This window comes from Sturnira hondurensis, unplaced genomic scaffold (assembly GCF_014824575.4).
Source record: "Sturnira hondurensis isolate 20B ecotype Veracruz unplaced genomic scaffold, ASM1482457v3 Scaffold0013931, whole genome shotgun sequence".
NCBI classification, from domain to species: Eukaryota; Metazoa; Chordata; class Mammalia; order Chiroptera; family Phyllostomidae; genus Sturnira; species Sturnira hondurensis.
Genome location: NW_028086562.1, coordinates 365378 through 381144, shown reverse-complemented (window position 1 = coordinate 381144; position 15767 = coordinate 365378). Strand labels below are relative to the sequence as shown.

At 39.8% G+C, this 15767-nt stretch overlaps 1 protein-coding gene across 5 annotated transcripts in view; it reads right to left on the bottom strand.

Moving 5' to 3' along the window:
- RERE (arginine-glutamic acid dipeptide repeats) overlaps nt 1-15767 on the bottom strand; it is a 408446-nt gene that overhangs the window by 89066 nt on the left and 303613 nt on the right. For all 5 annotated transcript variants that reach the window (XM_037062025.1, XM_037062026.1, XM_037062023.1 and 2 more), the window contains one exon: nt 157-255. In XM_037062025.1, coding sequence (XP_036917920.1) covers nt 157-255 — 99 coding nt within the window. The remainder of the gene's footprint in view (nt 1-156; nt 256-15767) is intronic.

The window sequence follows — 15767 nt, the reverse complement described above, 5'->3', positions numbered from 1 at the left end:
AAAGGCTCGTTCCCTTGCTTGAAGGAAGCCATGGCCAGTCTGTACACGTGACTGAGTCTTTGGAAAGTGCTCCTTTCCCCGGAGGAGCAGCAGGTCACGCAGTGAGAAGCAAACACCCAATGACCCAGCCCACAGGCAAACCCCGCCTGAGCTCACCACTTCGTCCTCGGTCCAGCACTTTTCAATCAGCTTGGGCACAGGCTTCTTTACCAGGCGCTGCAGAGCTTTGCCGGCATCATAACCGCTTTCATGTAGCTAAAACAACAACAATTTCAGTTAATTAAGTGCACCAAATAACAGACTGGAAACAAATCAATAAAAGGAAGCCCTGCATTTATTCTAATAGAAGGAGAAATTTAACTGGCACACCAACTCACAGTCATCATAGTCGGTGTGACAATTTGCTTTTATCCAACTACCCTCCTAGTTCCAGCTGTTCCAAAAGGGACATGGGTAAGGCGGAGAACATTTTGGCAATGAGAGGAACAGAATTAAGAATAACAAACATTTACTGAGCAGCTGGCCTGGTACATTGTAAGCACTCATTATTTTTCTTATCCTACAGGAAAGTATTCTCTCATTTAATCTTAGGGGGTAGAAACTATTGTCACCCCATTTTACAGATGAAGACACTAAGGCAAAGAAAGGTCAAGTAAAGGTGCTCAACACAGTAAGCCAGTATGCAATGCAGCCAAGACTCAAATTGGGCCAACGTGATCCCTACTCCGTCCCATTCTCCCCAAAGCAGCCTAACGCCATACTAGATTATGCTCTTTCCCTTCAGCATTTCTTAAGTCTTTCAACTGTAGTAATTACACTAAAAAAAACTTCAAGTACCTAAAACATTACTTTAAAGAAACGTAATTCTGTCACAGTACACTAACATTCCAGTACATACAAATGACATATAGCAGTACCTATAAACTGCTAGTTTATCTACATGTTCTAATGAACTTTTCTCACTCCATATCTTTTTGAACACCAGGCAGTGCCCGGCAACACTGATGCCCTGTCTCTGGCAAAGGCCCTCCTGCCTGGTTCCTGTGACCCCGAGCCTCAAACTGCAGACAATGGCGAGAAACAGCAGCAGAAAGACCCCTGTGCTCAGCCCGCCTCCCCACACTGGCCAGCCCTTCAAAGTCCTCGCTGGAAACCTGTCCTTCCTCACAGAGCTATTTCTCCGACACCAGAGTCTACTTTGGCGAAGACTTGTGTCTCCGAGGCCTAACACAGTCCATAGTGTAAGGTGATCCAACAGAAGAAATAAATTTAACTAGTGTCCCTAGGTAGCCTCAACCCAAATCTAAATCGCCATTTATTTGAATTCATTCTGCCTTATGTTGACTGAGCACCTGTTTTGTAACAGGTGCCATACTAGATCCTGGGGACACAGGTGTGAACAAAACAGGCAGAGGTATCCCTGACCTCGTGGAGTGGACATTCTGACGTTTTCAGCTGTGCTTCAGCCCCTTATTTGAGCAATTCACCAGTATTCATTGTCAACACTCAGTACAAATAAGGAACACCTTATTGGTCACAGTTTTCATTTCTAGAAGACTCACAAACTAGTGGGGATGTGTTAATGAGGACACAATGCACACAAGAGGATAAGATAAGTAGGTTGTAATGACTACTACCACCAAGGTGTGGGCAAAGAGCTGTGGCCTCATGAGAACAGAGGGCCCTGTGTCTCTCCTCTTTAACAGAAGAGGCATTAGAAGGATGGACAGACCGCTCTCCTAGCAACTGCTGTAGCACCAGGGCTAATAAGCACACAGTGAGCTTGTGATACATATTTGTTAAATGAAATGAATATTTGACACATACACAGCAAGTCTCTCCTCTAACTATGAAACTGCTATTAGAAGGGATATCATAAATACCCATTTTCATCGCTCATTTGTCAAAACAATCTATTATAAATTATAATGTCCTAAGTATTCTTACAGTTCAGAGGACCTCAATTTATTTTAAATTCAGACTAGCCAAGGGAGTCAGACTATATGTTAATCATAACAGTAAGTCTTAACGTAAGACCCGACTGCCACAGCGACCGATGCTGGATCCTGCTTTGGTGATGGCCGAGTGTGTAGGAGTAGGCGGTGCAATGATATGAATGCTGGATATTTACTTACATATTTTTATGACATTTAGCATTAGACTACTTTAAAAATAATACACTGTAAATACTATACTAAATAAACTAAATACAAAAAGTACTACGATTTGCAAATACTTGAAAACTGTCTAATCTAGTTTTATTTCAGAAGTATAAAACATAAAGTTATATAGTCATACTTTGCCTAATATCTAAAACAGATAGCTATTTGCCAAATTCTATAACATAATGAGGATCTATAATAAGAGCTTAACAATATTGATGGGAAATATTGAATACAAGGAAAAACTGAGTATCTTTAAAATTTTTTTAAATTCTTTTTATTTATTTAATTAATTTATTTCTTGAGAGATGGAAAGGGACAGAGAAAGAGGAGAGAAACATCAATGTGTGGTTGCCTCTCGCATGCCCCCCACCACGGACCTGGCCTGCAACCCAGGCGTGTGCCCTGAATGGGAATAAAACATGTGACCTTTTGGTTCACAGGCCAGCACTCAATCCACTGAGGCACACCAGATGGGGCCCTTTTTAATTTTTTAAGAAGCACATATTTTAGTGATAATCTGAAATCAACTCAAGTTGATAAAGTAATAAATTCTTATTAAAAAGCTCATGGCAGCCCTGGCCGAGTGGTTCAGTTGGTTGGAGCATCATCCTATGCACGAAAGGTTGAGGGTTCAATCCCAAGTCGGGGTGTGTATGGGAGGGAACCGATCTTTCACATTTGCTGGCTGTCTGCCTCTCTGTCTCTCTCGTCAATATATATATCCTCAGGTGAGAATATAAAAAATTAAAAAGCTCATGGCAAACTAATAACATTTACCAAAGTTAATTATAGCAAATGGGGCACTCACAAGGAGAGATGGAAAACAATGGACTTTGGAGCCAGAATTCGGATTCAAATTCCAGCCCCGCTACTCACATGGGCGCATGGCCTTGGTAAGTTACTTATCCTCCCTGGGCCCCAATTCTGTCACCTTGAAAAATGAATATATGGCCCTGGCTGGTGTGGCTCAGTGGACTGAGTGCTGGCCTGTGAATCAAAGGGTCACGGGTTAGAGTCCCAGTCGGGGCACACGCCTGGTTGCAGGCCTGGTCCCCACTGGGGGTGGTGCATGAGAGGCAACTACCCACTAATGTCTCTTTCCCTCTCTCTCTCTCCCCGTCCCTTCGCCTCTGTCTAAAAATAATAAAATCTTTAAAAAAATAAAAAATTTAAATGAGTATAATAACATCTAGCTCTTAGGGTTATTGGGAGGATAACATTAGAAAATATATATAAATTGCTTAGGACTGTACCTGGCACATAGCATGCTAGTTGAGTGTTAGCCGTGTATTTTTGAAAGGCAAAGAAAAAATAAAGTAAGCAATCTCTACTTAGTTTTCATCAATTTTCTAGATTTAGAGTAGCCTTTTCAGACATGGAAAAAGAATTGTCAAACTATAAACAAAAACCACTTATGTTTCATGTAATTACCCATGTTAATAATTTATGAAATCTGCTTAGAACTGGTTCAGTACACATAAAATTTTTAAATGTTTAAATCTTACATGGCTGATAACAGGAAATCACTCATAAGAATGTAAAGGCCATTCCAAAAGTAAGCAAGTGACTGAAGTTAAATCAAATGTCCTTACTGCCTATGACATTCTGCCTTTTAGTGACCCAAAAAGTTTTAAGTGATAGCTGGAAGAAATGTTTTAAATAATGTACTTAACTTGTGTTTGTGTTTGCCTGGTTTATCAGTGAGGCTCACTTCTGCTTGCATGATGTCCTTCAGTTAAACTTTCTAGTGAGGTGCTCTTTAGAGAAAGAGACGTTTTCCCCTAAACATAGCTCAACACTCATGCTTTCTTTACAAACCTTGATTTGAGATTACATTTTCTCTGGAAAAAGCTGCTGCAGTTTCTGTGGTAACCTGAGCTTCCTCCAGGTACTCTGTTCTCTAAATAATTTACACCCCCCCACCTTTCATTTGATCCACTGTCTGCCTGTGTTCCTATTCCTGAAAATATTACATTCTGTAACATAAATCCAATAAATATTTGGATTTATGCTCCCACCCCTACACAAAGACACATTTAAAAAGTAAAAAGGTGTGGGACTGTTGACCAACAGTAAGGAAATCTTTACGGAACAAATGAAGGCAGGGGTCACTGTGCTGCGAGCAATCACTCAGGCCAGCGCAAAAACTCGGTCGAGGGGCTGTTGCAGCGCGCCCTATTCCTAGGAGACCAAAAGGAACCTTTTCTAAGTCACCTTCTTAACGTCATACACATCTATTTCTACATTACAAGAATCCTGACTGAGAAAATTCCGAAAGCTTTACATCTTTAAAGAAATACTTTGTATTTTATTAAAGATATACGTTTAACATATGAAGAGTGTTATGGTCCATGAAGCATCACAAGAATGAGGATTATTTTTTAGCACTTTGGAGAAATTACTGGATAGCCTTCTACAAACATTTGTTGAGTGTTAAACTGTGCCAGATACTGTTCTAGGGCCTAGGGATAGATCCAGCTGTGAATAATACTGGTAATGAATATCGGATACACGCCACTGAGGATGGATGGGGTAACCTGTGAGAATCAGAATCTCGTGTGACACCTAACTAAACATCACGTCCAAACTCAAGTGTTCTAAAAGGCTGGGTTCTGCCTACCATTTTTGCTTAATGTATCACCCACAAGTAAGCCCTTCTTGAAAAGGGTTTGTTTTCTAGATGACTTTGTTCCTAGATGATCTGTTATGAAGATTTTGTTTCTTCAGATTGGGGCCAGAAAATGTTTCAGGAAGAGCTAAACCAGATAGTTCAACTGTATTCTTCATGTATACCTAAATACCTAAGTTTACCTAAATACCAGCTACCTTACATCTGTAAAATTTGTCATTAAAAACATTTCCATCCTGACTGGTGTGGCCCAGTGGGTTGGGCATCCTCCTGCCAACAGAAAGGTCGCTGGTTCAATCCCCAGGTCAGGGCACATGCCTAGGCTGTGGGCCAGATCCCCAGTCGGGGACGTGCGAGAGGCAACTGATTGATGCTTCTCTCCAACATCAATGTTTCTCTCCCTCTCTTTCCCTATTTCTAAAAATAAATAAATAAGAATTCCCCTCTAATCCACCATCTAGCTCTGAATAATTAGAATATTTTCGCCTCATGAAAAACGTTCTATGGTTTTCAAATGTTAAACAGCTGATCATAACCACACAGATGCAGCTGCACAGTCAGGAGGAGTTCAGTCCAGGCTTCTCACATGGCTAATGAAGTAGGTCCTCTAATATGGATAAGATTTTCTACCAGTTCCCTGGAGAAAATGGTTCAAAGAAACTGCAGTGAAGACGGACGGGGTGGGGTTGGGAGGGAAGAATCCTCAAATGCCTTACAGCTTCACTTTGTAGCCTTGAGAAAGCAATTAAAAGAAGATAAATAAGCCTGTCTGTCCATCTTGCAGCCAAGCCATAGTAGTAAAATCTGGGATTAAATGCAGTTTTAAGGTGGAGAATAGGGATCTGAATCATTCTGGAGCCACTGGGAAAAGATCACTGCAAGAAGCAGGAACCCAGACACAGCGTCTCCACTCAATCAGCTTCCAATCTTCACAAACTGCTGGTGGAGCAGGCACTTGGCTTACACCAGCCCCGTCACCCTGCAGGCCACTGAAACAGATGTCCTTCAGCAAAAACCACTGCTTTCAAATTTGTTTGCACAAGGGTGCTCATAAATGTGGGAGTGTGTGTGCATGCGTGTCTACTCCAACAACCAGGGAAGCAGGGACTTATCTGCTCCCATATCACTGAACTACAGGGCTGCTCTTCCATGCAGGTAAACTCCAACTTCTCCAAAAGTACAGGTCGAGATATGGGGAACTGGACACAAAATGGAAATGCTTTGCCAATCCACGGGCCTTGCAAATCGTTCCATGGCACTGTCCCTGTTCTGCTGTTCTCCAGCAGTGTGCCGGCTGGTCCCCTGGGCCTGCTCCACAGAATCCTCGGGTGGTGTTCTGTTTGTGTTGGTTTGCTCACTGGGAAAGAGCTAACGGAAACTCTTCCCCCATCAGGGACCCAGACTGCCCTGCCACACCTATGGTGCCCACGCAATTCCGTGGGCTGGGCCACCCTCAGAGGCAGGCCACTCACACCACCTTCTCTTTGCCTTCCATTCACGCAATGAAAAGTTGTTAAGCACCTCCTTCTGCCAGATACCAAGTCCACAGGGAGGGGAGGAGTAAACTCAAAGTTGACTTGGTAGGGGATTTTGGCACTAAAACAAGAGGAGCTTCTGAGTAACAAACTCTTAGTTTGGTTCCATTGTAACAAATGCAACTGCTACGCCGAGTCACACAGAGCCAAAGACACTGCCATGAGTATCTGGGCCCATTTACCCAGTTACATGAAAAGGTCTCAAGGATTCTAGGTGCTCAGCAGCCCCTTCTACACAGACCACGCAGAGTCAATCCCTTTTGTTGCCTACGGAACACAACGCAGGGTCTGAGGGTGGACACAGACTGTTAGCTGCTTTGTCACAAACCAGCTGAGCTGAGGTTTTCATCTGTCAAAGGGGCCTAATACCACCATCCCTCGGCTGTGTCAAATGACAATGGAAAACATTAAATGAAGCACAATGTGACAAGAGACTCGGAAATGTCAAAGGGCTATAAACTGTACAGTGGTTTCATCATGGGGAGTAATATTCTAGGTACATGGCTCTTACCTAAGACCATTCAAGTGGCCAGGGACTCAATCAAGCCAACAGTGCTGTTGACTACGCATCCTCAATTGCTCCCTTACAGCCTCTGACCTCACTGGGATCAACAGGAAGAAAGGGTCAGGCCACCAGAAGAAAAACACATTGCTGCGTAATTGCCCACGTTAAATCTGCTCCTCTCGCTCTGCCTGACAAATCATTCCCTGCTTATTACTTTCTATAATTTAATATATATAAGTGCTTTACTGGCAAGCTTGAGAAAATAAATAATAATGACTGCCTACAGTTTAATTAACTCATGATTGAACTTCTCATGGATTGCTATAAACATTAAATTATATCCTTTTTTCAAAGCTACCACGATGGAAATCTTGTTTCAAGCTTTAGCTCTCTTGCCTTAACAATTCTGAAATTTCAGCAAATCTGTATATTGGAAAGAAAACGGACAGAATCAACTGTAATGTCTGGTTATAAAGAGTGTTATTTTATAGAGCAAGGACTTGCTCAAGATGAGGTCTTGATTTAAATAAGATTGAAAATGTGCACATGCCCCATCACCTCATTTATATTACAGCAATCATTAAACATCTCTGGGTCGCGGGTCGTCTTATTAGCATAAACTGCGCATTACCACAAGGCTTTAAAGTTTCCACTCTGGTTTCTCATCTTAGCTGCCATTTTCTGTCTGTATGATGTTGCAAATAAATTTTCCTTTCGGCATGGCTCAGCTGTCAGGCACCTCTGTTCTATAATGAACCCATGAATTACATCTCCCTGCCCTGACATCTCTGGTCTCACACATCAAAATATTGTTCTCCAATTGTAATTTATAACTTAATTTAAATGTCTCTTTTACTGTGACCTTTGTAGATCAAATGGCATTGCATCTGGCAGTTTCTGCTACACTAAAGCATCCCTTTACAATTACAGCCATTACAATAACTGCAGAAAATGCCCGTCTGAGTGAGACTGGACTGACACTACATATTAAATAATTGCAGTCCATTAGGAACAATATTAGATTTCAAGTATTTTGTAAGTATACGCTATTTGTAAGAAAGTACCAAAATAATTTAGAAACCCAAAAAGTAGAATTTAGAAGATATGTTAAAATTCTACATGTAGTTTTAATTATTTCAACCATTAACATAAATTGAGAAATACCTTGCCAAAATCTGTCCAAGACAAAAAGCTTTAGAATTTTATCATGATTCATGATTCAAAGATATCAATATATTTTCATTCATACCTTCATCACTAATGACCTAGTACCAAGCTCAGAATACAATACATACACATTAAAAAACTATAACTAAAACTAACAGCCCAATGTTTATTTTTGTTTGGCCTCAATCACCCTAAATAATGCTATAAGCACTAGACAGCTAAATTTGGTTGAGTGCACTTATGAGAGCACATTTTAGAGACAATGGCAAAGATAAGAAATTTAACTGCTGAGAGTAAAGGTTGAAGGAAAGATCCAGTTAGTTTTCGGTAGGAAATACATGGTTTCTGAAACAACCCTTCCTCTGACACTCTCAGTAGCCACGGTATTCAGGAATTACGCCAGCCTCTGCGGCCACGGAGGAGATAGGAGGGGGGAGCAAGTTTGTTGAGCATTGGATGCGAAAGGAGCAGTACTAGGTCTTTGTGTGATGCCACCATTCCTCACACCACTCTGGTGGCAAGAGTACTAAAATCCAGGAAACAAAACCGAAAAGTTCCGTATCTTGCTGAAGGTCACTTCCCTAAGTAAGCAGAGGAAAAGGTTAGGTTCTAACTTAAATCCATGTTCTGGGAGGAAACCTGAGACTTGGAGCTGGAGGAGCACCTGATGGTGACCTGGCGGCACCGCGGGCGCAGGGCTTCTCCAGCGGCAATGACACAGCAAGCACAGGGTCTCTGCTTCATTCAGGGGTGAGAGCTTGCAGGCAGGAGGAGGGAACGCGCACATAACAAAATAAACATTATATAAACGCAGAATGCCGATGAACAGACTGGGGTGACGTTGACTCTATCTTGAAAAACCAAGATGACTTCACAGAGCAGGTTTTGGAAACCAATAATCAGTGTAATATGATTAACCTTGGCTATACTCAGTGAAAGTAAAAAGGAAAGAAAAACCGACATGAAAGACTGAAGAAACACCAAAAGTTGTTAGAGACAAGCAAGAGGCTAAAGTTAAAGGCAACAAAAACAGGGTTTGAATCCTGAACAGAGTTTTTCAAAGACTTATCACACTGAGACAAAAGAGGACCATTACAACAGTCAATGTGAGGAGATAGAAGAGAACAAGAAAGGAAAAACAAGACAAGTCTACCCAAAGATTCAAGAAATAAAAGGTAAATTCAACCAAGAATAGAAAAACTGACCGACAAACAGGAAGCACATCATCTGACCAAGAGAAAATATATGGAAGGCGAAAACAGCAGAGACAAAAGGATGACAGCTTTGAAGATTTCCATTAGGAAGGGCCTGTAATTCTAGAAAGTGAAGCAAAAGAGGCCCTGAAACTACTAGAAAGAAATAAATTACCAGAGGTAGGTGGGGTACGGATAGAATTCCTTCAAGCCACAGAGACGGAATCTGTCAAAATCCTAACAATATGTCAGCAAATAAGAAAAACAAGACAATGACCTACAGACTGGAAGCATTCAAAACAGATCCCAACCTTCAAGAGGCCGGATGACAAGATATGCAGTAACTATGGCATTATTCTGTCCTCAAGTTCAAATCATTACATATACAAATGTATGTCAGGACATGATTAATCTGTAGATAATAACCTTCTTTACCTCATAAAATTGTTATAAAAATTACATGAATTCATCCAAGAAAAGCACTTAAGCTTTTGCCTAATGTATAAGCAGTAGATCAACAAATAAATTTTACTTGTATTATTGTTATTAATTTTGTTGTTAATGACATAAGGCAGTTGACACCTAATAAAATGGAAATGACAGTAATAAACTTAAGGTCCTATGCCTAGTGCAAAATTCAGTCAATAAGCTGAGGGTGAGAAAAAACTGGCTTAGCAAAGGCAAATATAAAAAGAAAAATAAACAAAACAAGGCAAAAACACAAGAAAATAAAAGAATGTCATGACCTTATACTACATTAGAAGGATGAGCTTTTAGGAAAATGAGAGCTAACTCCTTGCCACCTACTGAAGGAGCCTCATTTCAAAAGACACACTGACAAAGCTCACTAGGGGAGAAATGAAATGATTGTGTACAAAAATGGCTAACGCTACACCATGAACGAATCTCAAAAATATGACCTTCAGTTAAATCAGCCAGTCACAAAAGACTGGCCAATTTATAACTCCACTCATAGGAAATGTTCAGAACAGGAAAACCTGCAGAGTGGAAGGTGGGATAGTGGGTGCCAGGGGGTGGGCGGCGTAAGGAGTGACTATTGAGCCCAGATTTCTTTTCAGAGTGATGAAAATGTTCTAACATCGATTGTGGTGATGTTTACACAAATGTGTGAATACACTAAAAGCCATTATATCAATAAAGTTATTATATAAAAATGAGATAAAATAAAGAAATGGCTAAACAAACTTGAGAGTACTTCACATAGAAAAGCAAAGCAGGGGACACAACTGTAAACACCTGCTTCGGGAGCACAACAAGTAAGAACTTACAGCAAAGACATTTCTGTTAAAATGATCAAAAATGAAATCGCTGCTGCAGCTAAGTAATGAAGGCGCCATCACCAGAGGTTGTTAACGTGAATGGCCTTTTATCTACCCATCTTCTCCTGAGACATTGTCGTGTTTGGTGGAAAGAACAGAATGCAGCATGAAGTTCAACTTTAAATCAAGTGATACAAATGATCTAAAAAGAGACAAAAAATTAAAGCATTGAGTTTAAAAGTCATCTTTATCCAAATGAAACAAAAAAGATTTAAAGCATATATTTTGTGTTAGAAGTGTAACTGCTACCTGGAACTTTTGAAGAGAAGTGAATTTATGAAGTTCTCAGCCCAAAAAGAGCCACCTTGGTAAATTTCTAAAGAGTGTTCAGAACAAAAGTTTAAAATGTTTCTGAGTGGTCCAAGTACAATAAATAAAAACTCAATTTAGCCTGGCTGGTGTAGCTCAGTGGCTTGAGTGCGGGCCTGCGAACCAAAGGATAGAGGTTTGATTCTCAGTCAGGGCACATGCCTGGGTTGTGGGCCAGGTCCCAGAGGGGGACTGAAGAGAGGCAACCACACATTGATATTTCTCTCCCTCTCTCCTTCCCTTCCCCTCTGAAGATAAATAAATAAAATAAAAATAAAAATAAAAATAAACAAAAAAACCCCTCAATTTAATGTTATGCGGATAATCACGAAGGTTCTGACTACATCAGGAAACCTCAATGGCACGGTCTCTTCTTTCATCTGCTACAATCAGTACATAACACACAGTTCACTGCAATACCCTGTTACAACATAAATAAAACAAGGTGTTTGTCAAGACTGACTTATATAAGGTGCTGTTCTTAAATTTACTGGATTTCCATTAAAAAAATCACATGGCATATCGACTTTTCCCCATTACTATCTTCAACATCAAAACCCTAAGAGAAAAAAACCAACATCCTATAACCATTTAATCAACAAATCAAAACCCCAAGAGAAAAACCCCCATCCTATAACCATTTAATCATGATTGAATGGAAAAATAGTAAAAAGAAAACAACGTAAGTAAAGGCGCAGTGTGGAACGGACGTCAGAAGACCACTGATCATATGTTTGGACAAACTGTACTAACAGGGCCTCCTGGCAATGCCTTAGTGGGAGCTGAAAAATACCTGACACTCATTAAGGTCCTGAGCACCACAAGGCTGACCCAGGGCAGATGCTTTAGCGAAGTCCATTTACGATAAATAAATCGAGAATCTTCAACAGAAATTCTATAGACTTAATATTTTAAAGTAAAGGAAAGAAAGATGAAAATGACCCTTTGAATAGGCTTATCTGCATACTCTGCTATGGCGACTTCACACCATCTCGTTTTGGGTGATCAAATGTGATTTTAACTTTAACCCGATTTATTTATTCATTCAACAATTATTCAACGCCTCTCTATCATATACCATGCATTGAGCTATGACTCAGAAAATGAAGATGATTAATATTCAATGCTTAACAAATAGTGATATTTATAGATAAGAGATAAAAAACTACTAAGCTATTGGAAGGCTTGAATCTTTTGCTGAAGGAGATGTGGATATGCATAACTAAAGAAGCAAACAAATACATACTCTTTCATATGTAAAAAGCTTAATCCAAATGTCTAACAGCAATCCATATTTTGGGGAATAAAACTGTCCAGAAAGAGGGGAAACTTCTTCCTTATGTTAATAAATTTTATACATATATATGTGAGCATATACATATATTCAATGTTTTTGATAAAAGGTAAACATAAAAATGCAAGTAAGTTTCTGAGAAAGAGAAGTCACTGTATCAGGAAATCAGATAACTAAGCACAAAGAGTGAAATCTGGTATCAATTTAGTAAAAATAAATCAACATGGTATTTTCTAGAAAAACAGTCTCAAACTATAGGGCTCTGCTACAGTTTCTAAACATAAATATAAGTCCGTTTTATAAAAGGCCCACTAAATGTAAGCACTTACAGATGGCTGACGTGTCCCCTTCATTCTAAGAGATGGTTAGAATGATATAGGCCATCCACATTGTACAGCATTATGTTTACAAAGCATGCATTTACGTAAGCTGTAAGTGTACGGAGCCTAATAAAACCACATGCGAGGGATATGAACGTGTAACAGCATACACAGAAAAGTTTTTATCTAAGATCTTCCAAAGGGAGCACCATTGCTTTGTCATATTTTAACATAATATTACTCAACATAACAATATTATAGATAAAACAATTTTGCACTTCTAGATGCTCACAACTAAAACCAGCAGAGTATAATAAAACTTATCTTCATTGACAGACATCAAGGAGTACGCCCAACTGTCACTATGCACACCCTCCTCTCTCAGTAAGAGAAGCCAATACATTCATTACATTTTCTTCTCTATATCCATTCAAAACTTTCATATGTAAGTAAAAAGAAATACATTTTAACATGAATGAGCAAATAAAGCACAAATATGTACCTAACTATTGTGCAAGTTGACCATTAGAGAACAAGTAGTAAGTTATGTGGCCATAAAAACATGATATTTATATATTAGCTACTTCTGTATTCTCCAATGAGAGTTCTGATGTTAAGAATGTATACATGTGAGCCCTGGCTGGCGTAGCTCAGTAGATTGAGTGCGGGCCTGTGAACCAGACGATCACGGTTCGATTCCCAGTCAGGGCACATGCCTGGGTTGCAGGCCAGTTCCCGGCAGGGGCCAGTTCCCAGCAGGGGATGCACGAGAAGCAACCATACATTGATGTTTCTCTTCCTCTCTTCTTCCCTTCCCCTCTAAAGATGAATAAATAAAATATTTAAAAAAAAAGATGTATACATGTGGCTCAAGTTTTATACAATCTGAAAATCATATGCATTAAATTAAAATGGACTAAACACTCCAAACAAAAGGTAGAGCATGCCAGACTGGCTAAAGAAGCAAGAAGCAAAGAACTAGAGTACACAAGAGATGTACTTTAAGTAAAAAGAAAAAGCAATATTCATAATAAGAAACTGAAAGAAGATACACCACACAGTAAAATGAGAAAGCTAAAGTACTTATATTAAAATCAGACAAAACTGGATTCAAGACAGAGGGTATTAGTAGACACGAAAAGGATCACACTAAAAAGGTAAAAGAGCCAATACACGGAGAAAGATGTATCATAAACGCTCATGTGCCTAATGACACAACATTTGTATCTGCAAAAACTAACAGAGCCAAAAAGGAGAAGTAACTAAAGCCGCCATGTTAATTGAAGATTTTAATGCTTCTCTCTCTCAGTAACTGACAATACAACCAGATAAAAGAATTAGTTTGGCATAAAAGATCTAAGTAATAATATCAACCATTTTAAAGAAACATAATTAAAGAACAGTATACCTAATCACTGCAGAATATAAATTCATTACAAGTGCACATGGAACATTCACCAAGATAAATCACGTGCTGACCCAACAAACACGTCAATAAGATTTGAAAAGGTTGAAATCTTTCTGACCACAAAAGAACTAAATTAAAAATCAGTAACACTGAGAAAGAGAGAGAGAGAGACAGAGAGAGAGAGAGAAGGAAGAAAGGAGGGAGAGGAACCTCAAGTCTCCGGTAATTACGCAATTTAATTCTAAACAACCACAGGTAAAAGAAACCACACACAAAAATTTTTCATATTTTAACATAATTATAATAAAAGAAAAACAAATCAAAACTTGTGATAAAATCAGTTATCTAAAACCCAGTTTAGAAAGCTAGAAAGAAAATTACCAAATTGACCCAAAATAAATAGAAAAGAAATAATAGTAAGGTTGGTAATCAATGGAATAGAAAACAAAGAGAGAAAAATCAATGAAACTAAACATTTTATGTAAAAGATCAATAATGTTGATAAACCTCTACTTAGAGGAAGAGAGAAGACACGAATTAGAAATATCAGGAATGAAAAGGGTCAAAACAACTGGCATCTGTGTGAAAAAGAATGAACTTTAGTCTCCTACCTCCTGTCATATACAAAATTAATTAGAAATTAATCAGACTTAAATGTAAGAACTAAACTTCTAGAAGAAAGCACAGATGGGAACCAATTGTATGGGAAAATATATTTGCCAATGAAGCCACAGACAAGGGTTTGATCTCCAAAATACATAAAGAACTCACATGAGTCTACACCAGGAAGACAAACTATCCAACAAAAAAATGGGCAAAGGACCTGAACACACTTCTCCAAGGAGGACATACAGAGGGCCCAGAGATATATGAAAGGATGCTCAGCATCACTAGCCATCAGAGAGATGCAAATTAAAACCACAGTGAGATACCACATCACACCTGTCAGAATGGCCATCATAAACACGTCGACAAACAAGTGCTGGCGAGGCTGTGAGAAAAGGGAACCTTAGTGCACTGTTAGTGGGAATGCAGACTGGTGCAGCCACTGTGGGAAACAGTATGGACTTTCTTCAGAAAACTAAAAATGGAACTGCCTTTTTACCTGCAATTCCACTGCTGGGATTATACCCTAAAAATCCTGAAACACAATTTAAAAGAACCTATGCACCCCAATTTCACAGTAGCAATATTTACAATAGCCAAATGCTGGAAACAGCTTAAGTGCCCATCAGTAAATAAATGGATCAAAAAACTGGTACATTTAGATTTCTAGGACTTCTGGCAAAGAATGGAGGTGTAGGTAGATATTCTTTGCCTCCTTGCACAACCAAAAGAAGGACAACAACAAATTTTAAAACAAAAAACAACCAGAACTGACAGAAAATCGAACTTTATGGATAAGTAACCACCAAGGAGTTTAGAGGAGAAACAGTCACCCAGACCTGTAAGAAGGGGGTGAGATTGGCAGCAGAGGGGAAACAGGATCCGGGGTTGGAGGACGGGCTGGGAGAGGCAGCAGCAATGCTGATGGACCAGGCGGTCCCATGTGTGTGCCTATAAACGAGGAGGAACAACTGGGGAGGGAGACAGACCATGCAACCCAGGGTTCAGGGTAGGAAAATAAGCCTCAAAACTAGGGTTGTGGTGGACGGAGAAATTCCCAGGCTCACAGTAGAGTCCACTGGAGGGGCCCAGGGGATGCTAGAATGTACACTTTCCCGGGTGGGTACCCGGGAATCAGCACCAGAAGGGCCCAATTTGCTTGTGGGTAGCGGGGGAAGTGACGAAAAGTCTGCCAAGAGCCAAGCGTGCGGCATTGTTCCCTCTCTGACCTCTCCTCCACATACAGCACTACAACACAGCCACGTGGGTCACCGGGCCCTGGTGAATACCTAAGGC